Source organism: Boleophthalmus pectinirostris, unplaced genomic scaffold (assembly GCF_026225935.1).
Source record: "Boleophthalmus pectinirostris isolate CB_2022bp ecotype Guang Dong unplaced genomic scaffold, ASM2622593v1 HiC_scaffold_6, whole genome shotgun sequence".
Classification (NCBI taxonomy): domain Eukaryota; kingdom Metazoa; phylum Chordata; class Actinopteri; order Gobiiformes; family Gobiidae; genus Boleophthalmus; species Boleophthalmus pectinirostris.
This window is the reverse complement of record NW_026571447.1, coordinates 27336391-27361402: the sequence shown is the minus strand read 5'-3', so window position 1 is coordinate 27361402 and position 25012 is coordinate 27336391. Positions and strand designations below refer to the sequence as shown.

At 38.9% G+C, this 25012-nt stretch overlaps 1 protein-coding gene across 1 annotated transcript; it reads right to left on the bottom strand.

The window, feature by feature from the left end:
• Positions 1-734: 734 nt before the first annotated feature.
• On the bottom strand, positions 735-25012 carry fam171a1 (family with sequence similarity 171 member A1). Its single transcript, XM_055164284.1, has 9 exons — positions 24708-25012; positions 17431-17658; positions 16450-16542; positions 14047-14205; positions 11959-12135; positions 6272-6388; positions 5708-5822; positions 4950-5067; positions 735-3696 (listed from the first exon to the last, which is right to left on the bottom strand). Exons 1-9 carry the CDS (start codon positions 24817-24819, stop codon positions 2200-2202), a joined length of 2616 nt encoding a protein of 871 aa, XP_055020259.1. The 5' UTR covers positions 24820-25012; the 3' UTR covers positions 735-2199.

Here is a 25012-nt window from a genome sequence, read left to right as displayed (position 1 = left end):
TGTGTCCCCCTGTCCCAGAAGATTTATCCAAACCAGTGATTTGTCCCAGTTTTATACAAGAAATATCCCGGGTGTCCCTATTTTTGACCAATTTCATATCATAAATTGTCACTTGTTTAGGTAAAATACAGAAAAATCTGCTTAAAATGACCGAACTATTATATCTATTCTATTTTTTTTCCTTTGTGTTTGGTCTTTTTTTTTTTTTAATAGAATAGAACAGAATAAAATATAAAGGCTTTCTATTCTATTCTATTAAAATGACCAAACACAAAGAAAATGTGACTATACTGACTCACATTAGTGCTGAGTGCATAACAATTTTCCTTAATTACGCACTCATTTCACAATTTTATCATTACCAACTAACCCAAACCAGGGATGTCCTAGTTTTTTATTTTGAAAATCTGATCACCTTACTTTAAATGTGTACTTTAAATATTATAAGCCTACTATTTTAGGTTTAAGTATAAAAATCAACTACCTACAGCGATTTAATATAATATTAGAGTCCTGCAAAAACTAGTCAGCCTATACAACATAATACTAAACTGTAAAACTGTATAAGCTCAAGTTTTGGGGTCTGTATTATAATATTTTAAATTAATAATAATCAAATAATAATAATAATAATAATAATAAATAAACAAATAACCTGCCCAACTGCAACCATTCCCAAGAATATTGTGTAAAAAAATGTGCTAGAATATGCCAACAAACTACTACATGCAGCACATTTTATTGTATTTATTTATTCAGAATAACAGGCTTCAAATATAATGCAAGTGAATCATTTACACATTCAGGCTAATGTAAAGCATGTGTATATTCGAAGTTGGAGATTGATTTAAGATAAAGAAAGGCCTTTAATTTGCACAATAATAAACACTTGAAAATAAGTCATTTAACGGGTCGGGTTACAATCGATGTTGCCTGTGACTGTCATACAAAAAAATTAAATTATAAAACAATCCAACCTGCAGCATCTCAAATGGAGGCTGTCTCTCTGTACATACAAGACAAACATTAACATTTAAAATAAGGGTTAAGAGTGAATTGTTACTATAACTAAGAGGAATCCGTTGCTAGAGCTGTAGTGGTTTACTGCATGCCTTAGACACAATCAGAGCGGCATGAGGTAGAGGAATAAAAGGCAGAAAATTAAAAACAAAATAAAGAAATATATCCACAAACCTGCTGCAGTGATGTTGATTAAAAAGGCACTTGAGGGATCAAGCTGCACCAAGAAACAGCAAGCTCAATTTTAGTTCAAGGTAATTTATGTTTGTGTGTATGACAAGAAGAGTGCACAAGAAAAAGCCCTTAGCATACAATTTTACTAAATAATATGTGTAAATACTTTATGTTGGCATTGGTAATTAAACACATAATAATTAACATAAAAATAATATAAAAACACCTCAAGCAGCTGTATAATAGTGGTGCATAGTCAGGGCCATTAAAGCACTGGTTTAGCTTCTACAGAGACCTTCATATTAAGTGAGCTTGCAGTGGTATTTGGTATAATTACAAATATAGTGGTGTAATAATTAAAGAATTTCAGGATCTTGCAAGGCTGTATGGAAGAAAAGTGGTTTGATTCGAGAAATGTCTCCCCTGGTAATTCAAGTAAACATTCATTCATGCAGCCTTCAGATTTGCAATGCAAGTGCTTCAGTCACCTGCAAAATGTCTAAAAGAAAACTTCCAAAATAAAATGAAAGGTACAATGTGTAACTTTTCTGGTGGACGGTCACAAGCATGATGTTATTTTTTTTGCCTAAAATGTTACACAGTATGGCTTTAAATAATCTATTTGGGATATATTCAATTACAGGTGTTTTTAATCCTCAAAAGACCTTGAAAAACATTCTTGGTGTGATCGTGTTCACCTCTCCACAGATCTGACTTGTTAATAAGGTAGCCTGATTGCCTTCACAGAGATACACAGATTTCACGCCATACTGTAAAGCAATAACGTCTCCTTTGGAAACCCTCCGCTAGAAAAGTTATGTAGCGCACCTTTAAACGAATGAGACCAATATGGCTCAAGCTAAAAACGTGAATAATAAAAGTTGAAACTCTCCAAAACATTCTACAAAGGCATAGTTTTGTTGTGCATAAATTGCCAACACATCGCTCATAAAATGTCCATTAGATTTTTCATTCACCCATATAAAACAAAGTGGTTGTCCTGCATCATTTCAGATTGAACGCCAGGAGGGGGCGCTCTTCCCTCCTCTGCCACGGGCTTTTTTTCTCCTCCTCTCCATCCTCTTGCACTGCGTCTTCATTGGGAGAAAGAAGTGTATCAGTCCTTATAGTCACTTCTTCGGGAGAGGGCAAAAGATGAGGGGATGAAGGTGGAGAAGAGGTAGAGGAGAGCGGTTGTTGCTCCTCTGCTTTATTAAGAGCGGGGACTATATTGGATTCAGTGGGTGCGGGCGAGTTGTTTTGTAGACCACATGTTGTTGGATCTTCACTACTGCTCACTACTTCAATATCATCCACATAAACCAGTTGTGTATAGACAGACGCAGGTGTAGTGCTTTTTGGTTTTTCTTTTATAGTTTCTTTCTCCTCTTTCCCTACCTCCCCTTTTCTTTTCGCTACTCTGGGCTCATTTAGATCCACGCCGGAGTCCAAGCTGGCGTCGTTGCTATTGCTATGCCTCCCTCCACCGCTACTCCCGCCCCCTACTGGCCCGCTGTGGCATCCCGCTCGCTGTAGATCAATGTAGGAGTGGCGAATGTGAGCGTTGGAGCGGCCGTCGAGTGAAACAAACCATGCGCGCGGGTGTGGCAGCGGCTTGCCACCTCTGAGCTCCATTAGAGTTTTTTCAGCGAGCAAAGTGTCCTCGCTGTTGATTTCGACAAGTCCCGTTTCTCCAATGGCGGTCGGGATGGATAATGACTCCGACAAGCCCCGCCCCTCCACTTCGGTCTTTTTTGTAGACCCTGGAATGCAGTCTGTTGGGGATTGTCCAAGGGGCTGTTGGGAATGGGAAGCGTTTAGTTCAGCTTGGATTGTTTCTAAGTCGCTCTGCTCGTCAGTTTGGAGGAGGAGGGCTTGACCTGATAGCGGGTGCTCCCCAGGTAGACGCATGTAATGTGCAGGGATCACCAGCGTGGGGCGCACTCTGGAGTAGCCCTCACCTCCACTTAGCAAGTCCACAGAGCCGCAGCAGAGGATTTGGCCTGGTCTGGAGAGAGGAGTGAGCGGGCGTTCCAAGTTGTCTACTGACCGGGATAGGAGGTAGTCTTGGGGTCTACACTCAGCCGGCTCCCCTCGGCTCGGAGAGTGAGGAGGGGAGGAGGGGGAAATGCAGTCAACGTTCCCGGCACTACTGAGCTGGTTAATAGACACTTGGCCCTGATTGGACAGTCTATCTGAAACAGGATTGGTGGAGGAGCAGACGGAGGTGTACGATTGGCGGTAGCTTCGGTCCGTCCCACATGGAAGTGCAGTCTTGAGCTGAAATGTTTCCGCGGACTGGCGATAGTCTCTGCTGCGAGGGGTGAGGTTGCCGAGAGATGATCCATGGCGGCTGTTGTTGCCTAGGGACGAGCGGCTGTGTTTGGTTTGATGCAGGAGGCCGTGCGGGGGGCGATTTTCATGGGGGTCGAAGGACGAAGGCTTCAGCATCGGGGTTGTCATGTCCGGCTCTGTGGCAGTGGACACGAGCTCCAGCTGCACCTAAAGGAAAATTACAGAAAGAGATGTGAGAAAAAATCCGTGTATCATTTGTTCATTCGTTTTTCAAAATAAAACCAAAAATAAGAACGGAAGAACAAAAAAGCAACTTTTTTCTTCAGATAACGATTCATTTTTTCAGTTTTCGATTTTGTTTAAATTAATAATGGAAAAAACAGATAATGTCCATTTCCCGTTTCCATGACTTAGACTGTGACGCTGGACTTTTGAGCCGAATACGGACTGAACCAGGACTGAACCAGGACTGAACCAGGACTGAACCAGGACTGAACCAGGAAACCAGGACGAAACCAGGACGAAACCAGGAGGACGAAACCAGGACTGAACTAGATCTAAACCAGGACCAAACCAAAACTAAAGCATGATTGGGTGTTGCGGTTAGCCCTGTGGGGCATGGCTCTGTGCTGCTCCTTTCGTCCGTGGTCAACCGACAGTCTACATGGGCGCACCTCCAGGCCCATCCCAACACTCAGTCCTGGTTCAGTTCTGGTTTAATTCTGGTTTAGACCTGGTTTAGCCCTGGTTTAGTCTTAGTTCAGTCCTGGTTTTGTCCTGGTTCAGTCCTGGTTTAATCCGTATGCGGCGCAAAAGTCCAAGTCACGGAAACGAGAAACGGCTGTTTCAGTTTTTTCCATTACTCGTTTAAACACAAAATCAAAAATTGGAAAAAACAAATAGTTATGTTTTTTCATTTTGGTTTTTGGAGACAAATAATGAAGAAAATTTTTGTTTTTTTCATTTTCTTATTTTGCTTTTATTTTGAAAAACAAATGGATGAATGATACACAGACAGTTCAGTTCATATTTTGTACTACCTGAACTTTAATTCAAAGTCAAAAGAACATTATTTTTAAACGAACAGGAAATGTCAGAGGAAGATCAAAAGGAGGAAGCAGAAGTACAAATATGACAGTCGATTCAGTTAATTTAAAGGTGCACTGTGTAACTTTTCTGGAGGAGGGTTCACTACCGTCTTGTCCCTATAGAGATGTTATTTTCTTTAACTGAATAAATGCATGCCAGATCTGTTAAATGTGATACTGTGGAACATTCTAAGCAAACTAATAACATCTCCATGGAGACAAGCAGATGGCAAACCCTCACTTAAAGTAACTTAGTGCATCTCTATCATAAAAATCTGAATGTTTTCTTCAATTAGTCAAACTTTATAAACTAAAAGAGAGATAAGGGCTGCTTTCGTACTTGTCTGTATAAAAGCTTTAAGAGTAAATTACCTCATTGTTGATTAGGTTGAGGTGGGACATGGAGGTGGCCTGGTCTCTTTTGCTGTTGTCCAAACCAGAAGCTAAAACAAACTTTCTGTGAGAGCCTCGAGACTTTGTGCATCGGCGCCTGTAAATCACAAAAACATCAGAGAAAAAACCCGTGAAGCATTATTGCATAATTATTGTTTAAAGTTGCAGGTATTTTTTTCTTCTTTTTGTCTATAAAACAAGAAAGGTCTAACGCTCTGTCAGTCCTTGCATAAGTTAATTTATTTAGTGCATTGTTAAGTCTGCGTGGCCTTCTTTGTACCTATAATTATATTTTTACATGGTCTATTTCAATCAAAAAAACAAAAACAAAAAACTGCCATCTGTATAATTCAATTCTGGTTTGTATTTGTGACCTATTAGAACTATTAAAAATAAATCCATCCACCCATCCAAGAATATCTGGGTCAAAATTAAAATCACAATTATCTGAAACAATTATTTTAAAATGCTAACCCGCAGAGGAGTATTATGCCCCACCATCATGTGATTTGGATTCTATATTTAATGATATTATACTGTTACAAAATGTTTAAAAAAAATTTAATCAATACCCTAAATCCTTTATTACTTATTAAGCCTAAAAAAACTTTGTATTCACTAGGAATTCAATCTTTGTTCATGATTTATTAGGGCTAATTAAGGTGTAGTTATTATAAAGTGTTTATAAAGTGTGTATAATGTGTCAATTATAGATGAATCGATTATTGCAAACGTACCTGCAGTAGTACAACAGGAGGCAGAACAAGCAGAGCAGGATGAGAGCCATTCCCCCCAGAATGGCCAGCAGAAACACAGTGTGGTACATACTGATGTCTTTGGCAATCACGGGACCTGTTTAAAAGATTCACAATTCACAATAGACTATTTTATTTATCTTTTCTGGAACCCTAACGAAGTACTATAAGATTAATTACTATACTATTATTGTTCATTGTTACAGCTGTATAAAGCATTACAACTGAGACCGAGTGATTGGGGATAATAATCTAATTGATATTCTTTTGAAAAGTGTTTGCATTTGTGACATGATTAACTATTTAGGTTTTAACATCAATATTCAGTTGACTATGCACATTTTAATCACATGATTGAGCACTAACATTTGAACTACAGTGGATACATATTCTACATATTCTACTGGCTTACTAGATGATACATATGGTGCCTGGTTGCTGATTGTGACTATTCAAATTGCATTTTAGCTTTGATTGAGATTAATATTCCAACTCTAGGACATCTGATCAACAAAAAAACTTAATTCATAGGAGTGGCGCACCCACCTGTATGCAGTGGGGACATTGCAGCAAGCCAGTACCCGAGCTGAGGGGCAATGTACGTCAAAACGAGCTGATCTCCTTCCTTTTGCACGTGACCCCAGCTGCTCTTTATCCAGACCCCTGTGTAATACAAACAGCATTCGATTCACTTTAAAACATGATATAAGGAAATACAGCATCATCAGGAAACAGTACAGGAAAACAGCATGAACCAATTTTCTACAATAAACGCAATTTTTGTGTTAAATTGCAACCAACAATCATTTACCCAATAATAACACCTACATATTAAAAGTATTGTTGCTCATGTCCCTTTCGTAACATTTCTGAGTTGGATTCTAATGCACTTTCACCTTTTTAGCAACCTGATTGAACTTAAATTTATTTATTAATTATGTAAGTACTATGAATATATTTATAATGGCAGTGAAAATAGCTCATCAAAATGAAAATGCCACCAATGGAAAATCGAAACCTCTTGTCCCATCTAAGTAAATCAATGTGTGTAAATCAATGCTCTGGCAGTTCATCCTTTAACCACAGGGGGGCAGCAAACTTAGTCAAACTCACAGTGTGTTAGCAGCCTAGCTAGTGTCAGACAGAGATACAAAAAACTTCAGATTATAAAGTGCCAACAGCTAATCACCAAACAGAGGAAACAACTACTCTGGCCTACACGCCTGGTTCGTTTAGACCGGTGATAGCCCCGCGGGTAATGTTTGTAAACTATCAGCATCACAAGTCGGAAATCTGTATCAATCTTTTTACACAAGGACATGGAGAAAAAAAGATTTGAAGAGGAAAGAAAGGAAAAAACACTGGGGAAAAGGAAACCTGAGCGGACACAGAGGAGGAGTGAGATAAGTGAAAACACAAGGCTCCAAGGCCAGAGACGAGAGTGAGTCAGCACCTCCCAAATCCAACCAGGAACATCCTAGAGCAGGGCAGGGTTCAGTGGGGACCTTTTGTCATTCTTTATTTAACATTTTATTGAACCAGGAAAATACCATTGAGATTAATGAGTCCTATTTCAAGAGGACAAGAGCAAGTACAACACATCTTGAAGCTGCTCGAGAATTAAAAATAAATCAACTATCCAAGAATATTTGGGTCATAATTAAACTGAAACAATTATTTTAAAACTCTAAGCCGTAGAGGAGTATTATGCCCCACCCTCTACTCCAAGCACCCTTATAATCAGAAACAAAGCATAAGCAACATGATGCATGTACAATATCATAACTGACTTGGATTTAAATAGCATCACCTTTAAGAGCTAAAACGCCAAATGCATTACTCATTCACTCAACATACTTGGTGAAGCTACTTCTGTAGCCACAGCTGCCCTGCTGACACAGGCAAGACTGCCATCTGTGCTACTGATCCCTCTGACCACTACTCTCACTATTATATAAGCGCTGTGACCAGCGAGCCACTAGTGCGCTGATAGTTGTAGTCTTTATTATTAAACGTAATTTAAGACAGAACGCTTGTTTATATAAAACATGGTAGTGACGTCAAAGCCCATGATGATGGACTAAAATATTACTAATTATTTTGCCATCTGCCACCATATTGGTTGTAGTTGCTAATGTAAACAAATGTAAACTTCAAAGGAAACATGCATTAACTCAATATGAAATCAGTTTTAAGCGTTCTGTTCTTAGATTAATAACCATCTCTTCCAGTTATAGTCTGAGAAAAAGATAGAAAAAACATTTGTATATATTAGTAATCAACATGGTCCTGATATCCATGTGAAGGCAATATCTAGGTTGACTGCTCTGTGTGATGTTAGTTGGCCAGAAAGTATTTATACCAATTAATTGTTTAACATAATTTTTAAAAACAGGATTCACGTTGTCTCTCCTCGGAGGAGTGCTCTTTCTTAATAGTGACATAAATGATTTTGTTCCCACGGCTCTGGAACAATGCTCCTGAGTGTCGTGCAGACACAGTTCAAACATGAACATTGTGAGTGTCCTGTGAGTTTCTTCTGCCTCTCACCCATAAAAAGTCAACACAGCTGAGGCCAGCCCTTTATTCAGTCCTGTACAGACAGTATTCAGAGCGCCTGAAGTATCTGACCTGATTTTACACTCAATAACACCAAGGCACCAGTGAAAATGATCTCCTTCCTATTACATAATATCAACTCTTTTGTCCACAGAGTTTAACAGTTACACAAACTTTTTGTGCCATACTGTGGAACATTCCATCATATGTATCTCCATGGAGACTGGCAGGTGCCGCTATTAAGCAAGTTTTAGGTCATATCTGTGGAGCATTCAACCCCACTCACAGTAAGAATGCATGTTATTAAAGGTATTTTTGAGCAATAAAAGCACCCATAATTGAATAAATGCACTTAAAGTTTAATAATGTGGGACATTGCAGGCAAAGCAATAACCTCTCCACCGTGGTGATGGGGAAAGTTACCTAGTGGACATTTATCCAAGATACAAATTAATAACTAACAAAAAAGAGTAAAACTTCAATGTGACAGAAATAATCCTATTAATAAATCAAATTCTGCACATTTCATGCATGATCAGTGTAGAAACTAAATCTGAGTATTATGATGAGATTGTTTTGTACAATTTTAGTCAAGCGTTACTTATTTGGTCTAGTTGCTAAGAAGCATTGGATTTAGCCTGGAGAAGTGTTGAAAAATGGTATTTGTAGTGGCACCCTTATCAATGCCCTTTTCATAAGCTGCTTGGCTCATGTTTTGTGCTTTTGTACACAATTATTTTCAATGTGTTTGAGCAGATCTTGAGGTCAAAAGATGTCTGCTGTGTTTAATTACAAAGTGTTTACTTGTCCAAAAATCAGGAAGTGCTTGGTTAGCATGCTATTTGTTGTTAGCCTTTACGGTCACTGCAAAAATTCACTCTGGTCTTTGACAGTTGTGAAAACCACTTATAAACTCATCATGTTGACTAATTAGGCTGCTCGGAATGCATAAGGTAAGTGAGGAATAATTTTTGACCACTGCAAACTGTTTAAAATTAACTAGTTCTGCTTTTCATGTTTTTAAAGTACAGTGTCTTTAGAAAAAGAAATTTAGAGTCATAGAAGTCATAGAGTATTATTGTGCCTTCAAACCTGATTAATATGAATGGTCAGTCACAATTTTATTTTCATTTCTGACAACATTCTATCACATGATCAGGCAGTATCATGCACGCTCCCTTAGTATTTAATTCATAAGATTTACTTTGCTTTGAGTAGTTTTTGACTAGTTAAGATTTACTTGCTTACAGTCTGATAATTTGGTTGGAAGCAGGTCATAATTCTGTGCCAAAATATGCCTTTTAATTGTGAAAATGCAGATGTTTTGACATGGTTTATAGTTAATATCTCTGTATGTAATTCTGGTCTATTCAACTGATAATGCACATAAAGTTTCAGCTCTTCTCTCTCAACACTATTCAATTAGCATATCAGAATATTTAATCACAAAGCTGCGGTTGTGGTCAGTTCAAAACAATTTAAAGCTACAAGATTAATATTAATATTATAACATATTATATGGACCCATTGGAGTCTGAAATAAAGCTTGATTGATTGCTTATAATTAGTGCTGTCATGCGATTAAAAGAATTGAGAGATTAATTAATTATGATCTGTAATTAATTAATCTAATTAATCTCATTTTAATCTCACCTAAAAATTGCTGAGAAAAGCCTTCAATTTGAGGTATTTTCATTTAAATTCATTATTACATTATTGTGGCAGATCAAAAGACTGATATAGATTTAAAAAAGTGACTTTATAAAGTAATTTACTGTTTAACAAATCTCTCCAATTTGGCTGTTGAGCCCAAGTCTCCATGAATAAGAAACTGTTTGCTGTAAAGTAGCAAAGACGAGGAAATCTGAACATAATAACTTTTGTCTACTTAAAGACAATAAAAAGTCCAGTCTTTCCTTAACCATATTAAAAATATTATTGATAGAGAAATGCTTTATATATGAGATCACTGGTTTTAGTCCTGGTTTAGACCTGGTTTAGACCTGCTTTAGTCCTACTTTAGTCCTACTTTAGTCCTACTTTAGTCCTACTTTAGTCCTGGAATGGATTAATCCTGGTTTTAGTCCTGGTGTTAGTTCTGGTTTAGTCCTGGTTTAGACCTGGTTTTAGTTCTGGTTTTAGTTCTGGTTTAGTCCTGGTTTAGTCCTGGTTTAGACCTGGTTTTAGTTCTGGTTTTAGTTCTGGTTTAGTCCTGGTTTAGACCTGGTTTTAGTTCTGGTTTTAGTTCTGGTTTAGTCCTGGTTTAGTCCTGGTTTTAGTTCTGGTTTAGTCCTGGTTTAGTCCTGGTTTAGTTCTGGTTTAGACTTGGTTTAGTCCTGGTTTAGTCCTGGTTTTAGTCTTGGTGTTAGTTCTGGTTTAGAGGCTCACAGGAGGAAGCGCGGTTTACGCCGCGTACGCGAGAAAACACGGTCCACACGCGGCTCACGGGAGCACGTCGGTGTCCGCGCAGTAACTACGGAAGGAAACGTGGTCCGCGCGTTCTCAGGTTAATGACGATGATGAAGGTGTGTGTTTGTGTGTGTTTGTGTGCGTGTCCCCTCATGTGGCAGGTCACTATAGGACAGTAGTGCAGACATCATGAGTCTATGCAGGTTGTTTTCAGGCGATTTTATATTTGTTATTTTCTTTTATATTTCACGTCGGGAGAATAATTTCCAAGACACGAATGTGTTTTTACCTGTGCGCTGCTGCCTCTGTTCTACTGGCTCTTCGACCTCGTCCATTGTGCGACTGACGCCGCCAACGTTAACATGACGTTGACATCGCTCTTACTGCGCGTGTTTCGTGTGGGTTTCCGGCAATGAGTGGAATTACCGAAACAAAAAAATTTATAAATGTGTTTTGTGTGTGTGTGTTGTTGTCCCAACAACACATAAAAACAGGTTTTATAATAAAGAAACTCAAATATGACTGTAATTAATTAATCGCAATTGACGCGATAATTTGACACCCCTACTTATAATATTAAGTTTGTGAAGTCAGTTTGAATACAATTTAGTGAAAACAAACTAGTCCTGTTTGTTTCAGCTTCCTGTTTTTTTCACATAAAATATATAATGTTTTGTTCATCATCTTGGACCCATGGATTGGCAGGTCATATGGATTGAGGCTTCGTTTATATGATGACGCTCTGAACAGAAGACACAGAAGTGGCTTCACTTTTTATTCCGCATTTAGACAAGCATTTTTGGGAGGAAATCTGTGTGCATACGGTGACGCAAAAGTGTGTGCAAATCGATTAGGTATGCATGTCAGGCGGCTAGGTGGTGACGCTAGGTGGTGATGTATGTGACGTGAGCAGATCTGACCAGAGTTTTGCATCTTGGGCAGTGTAGATGGAAACACTACAGTGGACCATATTCAACTTTTCCACTCTGGAAGGTGGTTTCAGATTTTTGCGTTTTTAAGCCCCAAAAACGCCATCACCGTCTAAACGAAAGGCACTTCCGATAAAATATTTTGCTGTTTTATCCCGCAAGCGTTCTCGTGTAAACAGGCCCTAATTAAGGAAAAATGCACTGAAACAAATAATGTAGAACAAAAAAATAAACTCAACTAGTCAGAACTATGCAACCTCAGATAAATAGAATTCATGTAAGTAATATTCAGTAAAACAAAAGAAGACAAATACAAGTACTTTTTACAGAAGTTACCTAATCGTGGGTCAAATCTCCAGGCCGGGACGTGGTCGTTTTCCTTGAGGCCGCTGTCTGCAGGGAGCGGGACAGAGACTGTGATTGGCTCGTTCACCTGCAGCTCCACACCGTCACTGGCCAATAAATGAACAGAGACTGCAGCAATGGGCGTCAGGTCGAACCTCCTCTCAGACCCTAAAAGAGCAACAGTTTAAAGAGGTATATTAGGCTGGGATTTATAACGCTTTAATGCTTTAATCAAAGTCAGTATCTGGCCCCATTAATTTATTAAAAAATTAACACAATTTAAAACCTTATCTGTCTGCACAAGTTAACTATATGGCAAAAATGTTGTGGCATTATAAAGCTGTGATTAGATGTGAGACAGCCGAGGGATGAAAACAAATTCAACAGTTGTGACTCACTTCTTTTTTTTTTCCTTTTTTTTTTAACAAACTGAATTTTAGACCACAACATTCTCCAGAACAATTCACATTCAAGAACACTTAACATTCTCTACAACACCCACCATTTTAGAAGACAATATTCTCTAAAACACAGACAATCCTCTAGAACATCTACAGTTTTAGAAACACATAACATTTTCCAGAACACTGCACATTGTATTCAAGAACAGTACGTAACAATCTCTAGACACATCACTCACATGCTAGAGCACATTCTAGAGAGCCAGTGCAGCAACAAGAAAACAACAAGAGTCTACGATGTTGTGAATGGGACGAGAAACTCCAGCAGGAAACAGCAGGAGGATGAAAGATGAAACAGCGGTGAAAATAAAGGAGAGCGATGAGGCAGGACACAGGAAAGAAAACAAGGGAAAGACCAGGAAGAAGGAAAGAGGGTGGAGGGAACATGACAAACTAAAGAGAAAGTGTCACACAGCACGGCTCTGCTCGTTCAGCCGGGAGGAAGAGAAGGCATGCTGAGGAGATGAAAACTTTTCATTCAAAAGAGTTTACAGAGGAAGACCAGGATGTAGAACAGGAGACAAGAGTGATTCTGAGCTCAGGGTGGGAAGTAAAACCACACTATATCCACAATATAACCTCAAAATTATTACAGTACATTAAATCCTGATATGCAGATGATACGTTTCTGGTGCTTTTAACAACCCTAATCTGCTATTCAGGGGAGATTGTTATAAGCTTTTTAAAAATACAAATACAACTTTTCCTCCTTCACTCATCCCATTAGTCTGTCTTTCTCTGATCTGATTGAATGACAGGTGAATGTAACCAGTCACAAAAGAGTGATAGCTTTATTGCTGGGTTTTAGATCTCATCACAGTCCAGTAATGCTACAGATGGGAGTAGCTAAAATTTATATTATAATCTTAAAATGCAGACGTTTGCATTCATCCAGTGAGTTCCTGGGCCTCTTCACTTATAGAAATGATCAGTTTCAACACTTACGAATTTAACTTTTAGATATTTTATGGCAAATGCAATGTTATCAGAAGGGAAATCTGTCTCTTGCCCCCCATGTGAGAGTATGACAACACATAGTAGATTCTGAAAACCACCAATTAACCTCTTAAAGTGAATAATTTATCCCCAAATTATGAGTAAATGAACTGTGATACAACCTAAATTGTGACTTTACTGATAAGATTACTGACATATATTTAAACGGTCCATGTTTAAGTTTATATGACATGTTATGTTAGACTACACATTTGGCTAAAACAATGAACATAATTATTTTACTTCATGGTTGTAAATAGGCAGCAGATAGGACATACACAGAGGTAATTGCATAACTGTTACCTAGCAACCATATTGTAAACAAGGGCAAATATTGTCTTGTACAACAGTTATTATTATAACTGACAGCACCTTTATTTTAAACTGCCAGAAGAATGCTTTCCTTGTGTCTGTTTTCCTTGTGTCTGCATTTTGGATAGAGTTTTGTGTATTGACGTCATAGGTCAATAGGCAGTCCGTTTTACTATACCCTTTTTTGACCCCACTGCCATAACTTTCACCTGACTAATATAAAACTATGATATTTATCACAGGTACTATCCCACCAAACCATGTAATAATAAGGGAAAATCAAGAAAAGCCATCATATGCAAATTCTGACCTGTGCCGTTGCCTTTGAGGCCCTGCAGAAAAGGGAAGTGTTGCAGATGAGAGGCAGAGCTGGCCACAGTGAGTAGAGCGGTCAGGTTAGAATAGGACGAGTTTGGAGGAAGACTCAGGGCTCTACGCAGGAAGTGGACACTCGGCTGACCCTTAAAACCTGAAGCACAAAAGACAAAAACATTCAAAATACACTGGCTATTTCATAATGAGTCTGAAGAAGTCTTTATTAGAAGGAACACAATGCATCTTTGTCACGAATCATATTGTGGGTAGATTAAGGCCGCCACAGACTACAGGAGAATTTGCCTGATTTAGGCTGAGATTTGCTTCCCCCGAGTTCAGGAAGGTGTGACCCGACTTCGTGTCTTCGTGTGCGATTTTGAAGCCACTGTGCTCTTCCTCATTGTGACTCTGAGCTGCTCTGTCAGATCGTAACCACCAAACATCAGCAACGCTACGATAACAGCCAATAAAACAGAGCATCAGGGGCAGACGGAGTGACGGACACAGAGACGCAAGGTACAAACTCAAGAAATACAGAAAAAAAAAAAAAGATATAGAAGAGCAATACTAGAATCTTTTGAACACTCAAAGTGAATGATTTAATAGACAGGAAATAGACAGGAAACAGCTGACGTGAGGTGCACTCATAACTTTAGCCTGTGGTACGTGGCCAAATCCCAATGCAGTCTTCAGGATCGGAGATTTAAAATCTCATAAGATTCTCCTCATGTCTGCAGTGTGTGCTCTTTGTCACACATTTAAAAATCGTTAAAGACTGAAAAATCCTGTAGTGTGTGGCGGCCTTCAGATAACCTGTTTCACAAAGGTTCTCTTGATTTTACCATTTATTGTTTTAGACCTAGTAAGATGAATCTTGTTGCTGTATCTATTTGTTTTGAAAATTGCTACATAAATAAAGATTCTATTCCCAAACATAAATTAATTAATAGAATAAAATTATTAAACTTCTGCTCCCATGTGCTTTCTTTAAAAAAACAAAACAAACAAACAAAAAAAACATTTGATTCCATTCAGAAAAGTTCAATAATGCTGTGTCGAGGAAATACATGGAGCTAGAAGGTGATGTCACTGCACTTTGTCTGAGCCAAGTCCACATTCCTGAGCAGTGAAACACAACTGCGTTCATTTGTTCAAAACATTTCTCATCTCCTCAGATCTACCATAGGCACCTTTATGTTTGATTGGGCGTAAACCATTTAAATTATTTGGATGTGAATTTTCTTAAGGCCAGGGGAAATAATCCTATTGGACTTTCCCTGATCTGGTGTGTTGGACATTACCCATCCCCCTGCTGTCCACAGCTCCACCCACTGTACTGTCCAAGCACATGCTTCGTCCTCTTTATTCTCTCTCCTCATGACACACGCGGCGCTGTATCACCCCCTCGGGCGCGACGCACACACCACAGACACACGCTGAGAGCATTGTGTATTCACCTCATTCAGGTTTATGTCTGTCTGAGTTCACAGTTAATGTAGACCACACAGCTGACACGTTAAATGAATGCCCCGCCAGGCACTAACATACAATAGGCTCAGTGGACAAAGGGACTAAACCCATTATATCATTAGAAGAAGCACATTAGAGTAATAAGCTCACAGAGTGAATACACATTTTGCTTATTTGCCTACTAGTATTAATTTCTTTAAACAATAGAATAATAGTAGTACTTGTGGAGTTATATCTACATAATCCCCCAGTCGAACAGGTAGGTTCTAAAGCTGTTCTAAAGGAAAGGTTAATTTCTGGCCTGCGAATGTGTCTATGTCTTTTAGTATCAATACCTGCTCAAATGAGTATCTAATTTTAATACTATTTTTAGTATCAATCTGATTCTCAATACTTTTGCCAACCCTACTGGCTCTGTGTACAACAGTAGCCGACTAGTTCCACTCAGAGGGAGAGACGGCTAGACCATTTCTGGCGTAATGTAATGTCTAAAATCAATAAATCCAGCCAGATCAGGCAGGGACAGGGAGATGCGGGTGGATGTTACTGACAACATGTTAAACACTTTACAAATGCGGGGAAAACCTCACCAAAAGAGATTTCAGTGTTTACAAAGTCTACGTTGTGTGTTGGGGCTAATGCCAATACTAATTTCAGAGTCTACATAGCAAAGTAAGCACATTTTTTTGGTCAGCAGGGGCACAAAGGCTCCTAAAAACACTTCAAGGTGCACTTTGTAATTTTTCTGGTGGAGGGTCTGTTGGCCGGTGCGGCTGTCGGGAAGAGAGAATAGCATGCCAGGGGCTGTCACAAATCCTCAGCGGCCATGTGGGAGGTATGTGCGCACCGGGGCGAGGGCCATCATCGCTGCGAGTGGCTTTAAATACATGTTATTTTTATGAACCTTTAACATAATAAATGCTTTTACCATGAAAGTCTGAGACAATCTCTATCACATCTTCATACACCATCAGAGAAGCAGCTCTTTCTGGTAACAGGTCCAAGCTGATGGAGGAAAATACTGGAACACAAACAAGAGCACATGGTTCACTGACAGAGGCCTAATGACAGACTATCAAACGTAAGAGGCATTAAACAACCTTAATACATTTTTAATGGACAGAGCCTAAAGTCTGAGGCAGCACATTGCCCTTGTCTCACAATCCTTCCTTCCACTCTTCCATTGTCCATGGCCTGGAAGCATCTTAATCCAATTGGTGGTTTTTGGATTATAGGAAGTGATGATTTCATAATCCCAAATGGGGGGCAAGAGCCAGTTTTCCCAATTGCATTGTACTTTCATAAATATCTAAAAAAATAAATGCACAAAAGTTGAACCTGATCATTTCTATTAGTGACTAGACCCAAGAACATCACAATATTTTAGAATGACCTTGTTTATGGTTAATGTCCATCTGTAATTACTGGGCCTATCCACATGAAATAAAAAGAGACACAATATTGCAATTTTTTGTCAGCATAAATAAACAAAAGTGAGATGATATAACAGCCTTAGAAACTGGTGCCATTATTCAAAATTTCTTAAAACATTTTAAGCCATGAGATTCAGATTACAGGTTTGTGGACACAAGCCTTTACACATAATGAGGAGGTTCAACGTTTGTGGATTTCTATTTTAGATATAAATTTTTAAAACAGTCAACTCTCACAGGCCCTGGCCAAGCATCTTAAATTATGACATGATCAAACTGTAGAACATGAACACAACCTATTGGCCTCTTGTGTGCGGCTCATGAGGACTCCCCTCCACACTGACACATTTACCAAAACATTTTAGGACATATTTTGATAAAAATTAATAAAAGTCAAACTTGAATACTTCATGTTAAAATCCCTCATGTTAAAGCAATAATTTCATACCATGCTTGTTTACATACGATGTTCTTACCAGGCAGTCTCACGGGAGTCCACGGCACAGAGTTGGGTACATATCCCTGATTGGTTGCAGTGACGACCAGTGTAGTCCCAAGACGGTATGGGAAGCGCAGGTGGGCGTTGCCGTCAGAGGAGGATGTTTCCGTGGCGACCAAGCTGTGGTTGGCGAAAAGCTGCACCGTGACTCCGCCCAGTGGTTGGTGTGTGTGGGCATCACTCAGGTGGACCTTCAGCGTCACTTCTGCAAAAAACGCATTTTAAGCATAACTTCCTCTAGGGCTACAAGACATAGAGCAATTGAATCAAAAATGTTACAATTAGCAAATCACAAAATTATTTAAGTAATTTATTCTACAAACAACAAAATATTGTATCTTATCATGTCTAAAAGCTGCTAAGCCTGTAGTTAGACCTCTACAAACATGTTCTTAAATGTGTGATTCTTGTAATAGTTGAGCACTTCAGATTTCAGTCTTCTTTGAAATGTTAATGCTCCTGGAAGGCTTAATATATGAACTCTGAACATAAACCTCCTATTAGAAAATTGTTCAGCCCTACCTTCCTCAAAAGCCACTACTTCACTTTGAAATACTGCTAGAGCTTTTGGTCGCTCTGGTTTTGTTGCCAATGCCCTTTGCTTTCAATCCACGGAGACGGCATTCCACATCACGGCCAATCAAAATGGGACACCCTCTGACCACTTCCTGACCGAGTGCCAACAACACTTCCTTTTAGAACAATAGACTATTTTCCTCTGTCAAAGAAGGCTTGGAAGGGAAATGAACATAACCTTATGTACTGACACCTTGTTGTGTACTGATTGGACTTAAACAGGCTTTTAGTTGATCAGAAATTTTATTGTATGTTACTGAATAAGGCTTTGGAAATTTGCTGTCAGTGCAGATTTTAAACATTGATTGTGCTTGTGATCTTTATGTTCATCTATTAATTTTCATCTAAAATGACTTGATAAAAGAAACAAGTCAGTTGACTTCCGCGTTAGAAATCTGTTAAGCCCATTGGGAGCTGACGTCGGAGTAAAGAACATGACAACAAAGAGATGTGAGTTGTCGGCCCCTCCTATGGAAAACTTCACATGATAGCAAGCCGCGGATTTTTTTCACTGTGCCAAAATGAGAAAAGAAATAAAAATGGGAAAATCAAGTAAGTACAGAGCAGTGGGCATATGCCAGTGAAAAAGGGAGCTGATCTGTAAAATTGCATCTTGAAAATAAGGAATTAAAGATTGCTCAAACATGCACAAATCACATCAAATAAAACAAATAAAACATTGTTAAAAGCTCTGAAAAGTCAATTTAGGATAATAGGACTACTTTAAAGAAAGAATACTATATGAATTGCTTTACGATAATACAATAATCATATGGATTTAAGAACATGTGTGGTGTGTGCTGCTGTCTAACTAAATATCAGGAGAATATTTAGACTTTAGTTACCATAACTTAATGGATTTTGGCCAATTGACTGATATTTTGTTTGGGTTAACTATGTGATTCAAGTGCATATGTTCACTGTGTTTTAACACTTGTACACTTGAACACAACATGTAACTACAGTGCTTTGTTATAGTAGTGTACCAGGTCCAGGGCAAAGAATGTCAAAAATATTATTGCTTAGTAATAAAGCTGCATTGTGAAAAGTAGCAAAAGACACTAAGTACATTTATAGAAATTTCAAATAATACAACTTCAGTAATGATCAAAATTGTCCCTAAATATTGACCTACAAATACCTCAGCTGCTCTGGATTCTAAAAAGAAACAGTAATAAACCCATATTGGTTGATATGTACTGCTTACAGAGTTAGCTTCTGTCTTCATGAATGAAAAGGTATCATCATTACCTTTCCTCTGGGGACTCCGGTTTCACCCATCAACCCAAAACATGCACCATAGATAATATGCTCCAGCTAAGGTAGTCCTGAGCAAGCCGAGCAAGAAGATTACAGAGATGAGTCCACGGGAGAGCCACGCACTGCCCACTGCTCCTGAGATGCCCCAGTGACAGTGAAGTATGGGTCAAATGCAAAGGACAAATTTCCTTACAGGGAGAATAAATAAAAAAGTAATAAAAAAATTAAAGTATAATAAAAAAATTATAATAATAAAGTTCCTAATTTTGATCTGATGTATCACGTGGCCCTCTTATAGAAAGAGCCTAAACTTGTAATTAGAGGGAGGGAAAAACAATTGACTTTTTTCACATACAAAAACAACAAAAACAAAGGGCAAGAGTTGATTTCCTTAATGACATAAAGAAGAATCCGCAAACAGCCTGTAGATGTATTTGGTCTCCACACAGGCCTCACCGTCATGTGGACACGTTTGATCTCTGGCTGGAGGTAGACGACCCATGTTGACCTTTCAATTAAAGCAGAACGATCTTCCCCCTCCCTCTCTCGCTGCCTCCCTCCTTCTTCTCTCCCTGCTTCCCTCTCTCCCTTCTTCACACCTCTCTCCTGACCTGCTTGTAGCCCCAACCCTCCCTCCATTCCTCTTTCCCTCCCTCTTTCTCTCTCTAACCCTCCTCCTCTCCTCCCTCCCCCTGATCTTTACAGCAGTACTTCTTCTGTACCCTCACCCTTTGTCACACAACGAAAGGCTAACCGGCTGTACATCCATAACTCTGGCTAGACAGAGTCCCCTCCCCCATGAGAGCCAAAAGCAGTCCTGCAGCCAGAGAGTAAACACACAGACATTAAGGCAAAAAGGAAACTTCAAATACTCACAATTGAATCAAGATCACAATGTCAACAGACAGAATTAGCAAGGGCTGCAAGTTTTGAAGTACCATCATCTTGTCCATAAACAACACAATATTCTGTCTTATTCTGGAAAAAAATCTGTAGTTTACATCTGTACAAACACATTCTGAAATGTGACGTGTTTGTCAATTCATATTTCAGTCTTTTTGTCAATTCTTCTGGGCTAAAATGTGAACTTTGAACAAAATCCTATTTTTAAAATATGCTTGCCAGAAAACTCACAATATATTGTCCCAAATCGTTCAGCCCGATATGGTGATTAAATATAATAGTGATTTCCTTCCTGTGACAATATGCTAGTTTTCTGAAATATTGTGCCATATTGTGACTCACTGCTTCTTTTTAATGAAGCTCTATGCTTAAACAAGGATACTTTCCCCAGCTCATTTGTTGTTTTACTCAGCTTCAGCAATGCTCTCAGTGAGTAACAGGAGGATTTAACCAATTGTACTTAAGTGTATGAACTTTAAGAAGAAGCATATGACTTATTTACCTCTTCAGGGGAATTTAACAACACCAAGTTTACATCAATCAGGACCTCAAAAAAAGTGTGATATACCAGTACATTTTTTGACATAACGCCTAGCCCAAATTTGGAACTTAGTGTTGTTTTTACAGGGGATTTTGATAGAATTTAGGGTTGTCAACAGTAATGAAAAGCAGATACTATTCAATAATAAAACTACTATACTAAAAAGCCACATTCACAGGACAGAAATGAACCTTTTCTGAATAGCTTTAGAATGATCTTGAGCTCTATCAGAACAAGTATAACACTATAGTCCAATGACGTTCATTCGGTCTTCCAATATTTTATGTTATTAGGTTCTTTTTTCAGACCAAGAGTTTGTTTTCATATCTGACAGTTTGACTGCTCACTAGCGGTCTTCCTCAGAGTCACATGATGTTGCTGTGACGTGTTCGGTCAGCTGATTTATACAGGTTTTGGTGCTGTCTTCCTACCAGAGGAGGCAGGATGACAGCACCATCTGCAGTCTGACGTCCTCAGGACAGTATGCCAAGTGTGTGAGAGTAAAAAAGCCCCATCATCCCGGTTTATAGTCCCATGGGCAAGTTACTGTATTTAAATTTTGCTCTCATCCTGCCTCCTGAAGACAGCGTCAAAACCTGTATAAATCATCTGACCGGACACGTCACAGCAACATCACGTGACCACTCTGAGGAAGGCCGCTAGTGAGCAGTCGAAACTGTCAGGAATGAAAACAAACTCTTGGTCTGAAAAAAGAACATAAGTATAAGACTACACAGACTAGTCTACGTCCATGGTCCACTATGGAACATATCTGGATGACTGAGGGATTACAAAGATATTATATGACATAAAAGAAATTACTATTATTTAATGTTGAAAATCACATTTGGTAGTCAAAACAAAGAGTGGTTCACAATGTCACTGTGGTCTCGGAAACGGTATTAGGTATCGAATCTCTTCTATAGTATTGAAATCAAGTTTGAAATGTTAGCATTTACTGTCCATTTTAAACCACTCAAGTCATTATCATGCATGGTCCTGTGTGAGGAACTCTCTTCACATTCCTCTGTTACAACATTTGTTCTGTGCAGCCGTACAAAGGGTGGGATTTGCCCTTGACAGAAAGTCCCCTTAAAAGATGCACATGGAAGAGTTGGTGACTTCACTTCCTGTCCCACTCCCACTGATCTGTATTGGGGTCCCAGCTGTGCTCACTTAAAAAAATAGTCCCCCGAGAGGACTCATACACACACACACACACACACACACACACACACATACACACAAATGAAAACGACCCCTCCCAAGTCTTCTGTCAATAAATCACATCTCCGGGTGACATCATTGTTAAACAAGCTAAGACTCAGGCAGGGAGACAGCCAAAGAGTCTGTGTAACTGGCCCTCATTTGTAAATACTCAGTGTTTGAGAACCATATGGATGATTAGACATCAAGGAAAGTGTGGCCCAGACAATAGTATGCCCTCAAACCAATTATCCGAGCAACAGCAGCTAAAGCAGCAGGGAGTCTGTGAGTAAATGGGATCCTATCGAACAAAGAAGAGATTTTTTTAATAATCGTCATCACATATAATAACGCAAGGTTTGAGCTGTATAAGGTAGAATAAACAACTTCTATGGCCAATTATGTCTATGCTACTTTTCATTTGCTGCAGCTCAGGCTTTTTAATGATACTGTCCATTTAAAAATGTGCTTACAGGGATTATCTTACTTTGTGTCAGTAGCATAAAGTAGTTTCAATATTGCTGATTATCACAATGTCGTGCTTCAAAATTTGTTATCGTGACAGGCCTATTTTTATGTAGACTAGGACTGGGCAATTAGACACATTTCTTGTTGTCAATCATCAATGATCAACTTGGGTCTTTTAATGGAGAGGTTCAGAGCCAATCTTCTTTGAGTAAAAGCATGTGGTTTGAGCTTAGAGTTTAGAGGAATAAATTAGTCAGTTTTCTTTATTGGTGCTGTTTTTAAGTCTGTCTTGTTTGTGGCTTTATAATGAAAGGTTTTTTATCTGTTTTAAAAGAAACAAAACAGAATCCAATAGAACTTATTGACAATAAGTCTATTTTGTATTATTATTCATTGTTTTATGTTGCACTATACAATAAAGTCAAAGTTTGTTAATTTTGTTCACTGATAATGACAATAAAACCTTTGTGTGCGTGTATTTTCCCAATTTATCTGTTAGCTATTTTCCCCACTTGTTTATCATTAGTATTAAATGTCCCATTGTGGGTCAAATAAAGATTTTCACATCTTATTTATAAACCATGCTCCTGCTTCAAAAGACGAAATGCATGGCATGGCCGGCCTGCACTGGGTGTGTTGTTAGGGGCTTGGTGTTCTTCCAAATGGAGGAGGGGGAGGCACAGTCTGTCAGTGCTTACAACAGCCGGTACAATTCATATTCATACAGGACTGAATGAAATAACAGAAGTGATAGAGGGAGTCATCCAAGTCATCTAGCTTTATTAAATCTGAGTTTAATGACCAGCAGACATCGGTGCTGAAAAACACAAGTTGAGACATTGTACACTGTGACATGTGATTTCAATTTAAGGTCTGTTTTCCTGAATCATTCACCACCAACTGGTTACTCTGCACACTGGTTTGAACTTTAACAGCACTGTACAAGATCATATTCTCATTAGTTAAAACATGAACACAGCATAGAAGTGAGACATAAAACAACTAAATCATTTAAAATAGGACAGTAGAATTTAGAAGATTTAAAAGACAGCAACTCCACATAGCACAATTACTGCCATTGCCACCTCTCATTAACTTAGTTCTGTTAAAGTTTGGTTGCAATGCCAGAATGCCATCCCTATTATGGGCTGCAGCAGTGTTACACAGATCTATATCTATGCCTACTCAGTCTGGCTCCAAACTGTGCATGTTGTCTGCAGGAGACAGTGGAGAAATCTTCTGTATTGACCCAAGCACAAACGAGCGGACAATTAAGCTAAGGTCAACCTGAGGCAAACAGAACCTGTGTAAAATTAAAAAAAAACAAAACAAAACTGGGAACAAAAGAGTGCACGCATGACTTCAAAAATAGGATGGCATAAATCAAAGTAATTCACCTAGTTCATTAGTGTAAACAGAGACTTTGCTTGGACTAATGCAGAAAGGATAGTCTTCAAAAAGCCAGCATATCCTATACAATCAGAAATGACTAATGAAATATAAATATAAAACAAAAGGTCAATGGGAGGGCAACAATGTGAGGGGGAAAACATTTCAAATAAAAAACTGGGACATCCCCATTTGTTTTTGTTGTTTTTTTAATAATAAAACTGTGAAACGAGTGCGTAATTAAGAAAAAATGTTCTGCAGACACCACTCATGGCTAACATGTGAGCCAGTATAGACACATTTTCTTTGTGTTTTGGTCGTTTTTAAGATGATTTTTTTTTACAAATTACAATGTATGCCTCTCCTTACTGTTGCCAGGGATCAGACTGGTCAAAAATAGGGACACCTGGGGCATTTCTTGTATTAAAACGGGACAAATCAATGGTTTTGGATAAATCTGCAGGGGACAGGGGACACAGGGCTCAAAACTGGGACTGTCCCGGGTAAACTGGCACGTCTAGTCACCCTATTCTCAACCTGAAAAGAAACTCTGGCTAAATCCATGCTAAAATTAGACAGTATGCTATGTGTACTACAGCACTGTATTGACTTTTTGGGGTAACAAATACAATGGCAAAAATCACAGCAGCTGTTCAAAAGAAGCCAGTTTAGCATTTTATCCCAACAAAATGGCTTAAATATTAGTAGTGATTTCACATGGTAAATTAAAAGACATGTAAAATTAGAAATGAAGGCATACATAGACTTTGCAGACAGTTAAAAGGCCACAAGCTAAGTTGCTAATGTTGCTAAGAAGGCATCAGCATCTGAAGACGCTAGCAGCCAAACTAGCCAACAAAGCATCGACACAAGAAACCAAAAGGGGAAAAAAAGTTTAAAGTACTATATACCTTCACTGGTGGCGTCCTCTTGCACGGTTTTGGCGACAGTGGAGTAAAAGTATCCGAAAAGAGAGAGCACAATAGCAGCAGCAGCTCTCCTCCAGTGCGCAGCCCGCATCATTGCAGATGTGTGAAAAGAGAATAAAAGTCAAAGTACAAGCCAAATGTTTTCAACTCGGTGAGCGGCCACATCGGCGGACACTGCACTAAACCCACAAACTCCGCTGTTTAGTCCATGTTCATCGGTAGGGGTGCGGTATTTTGCCCGTAAAGCGGACTGTCCCGTTGTGCATCCCCAGCCCTGCCTGCGCCGC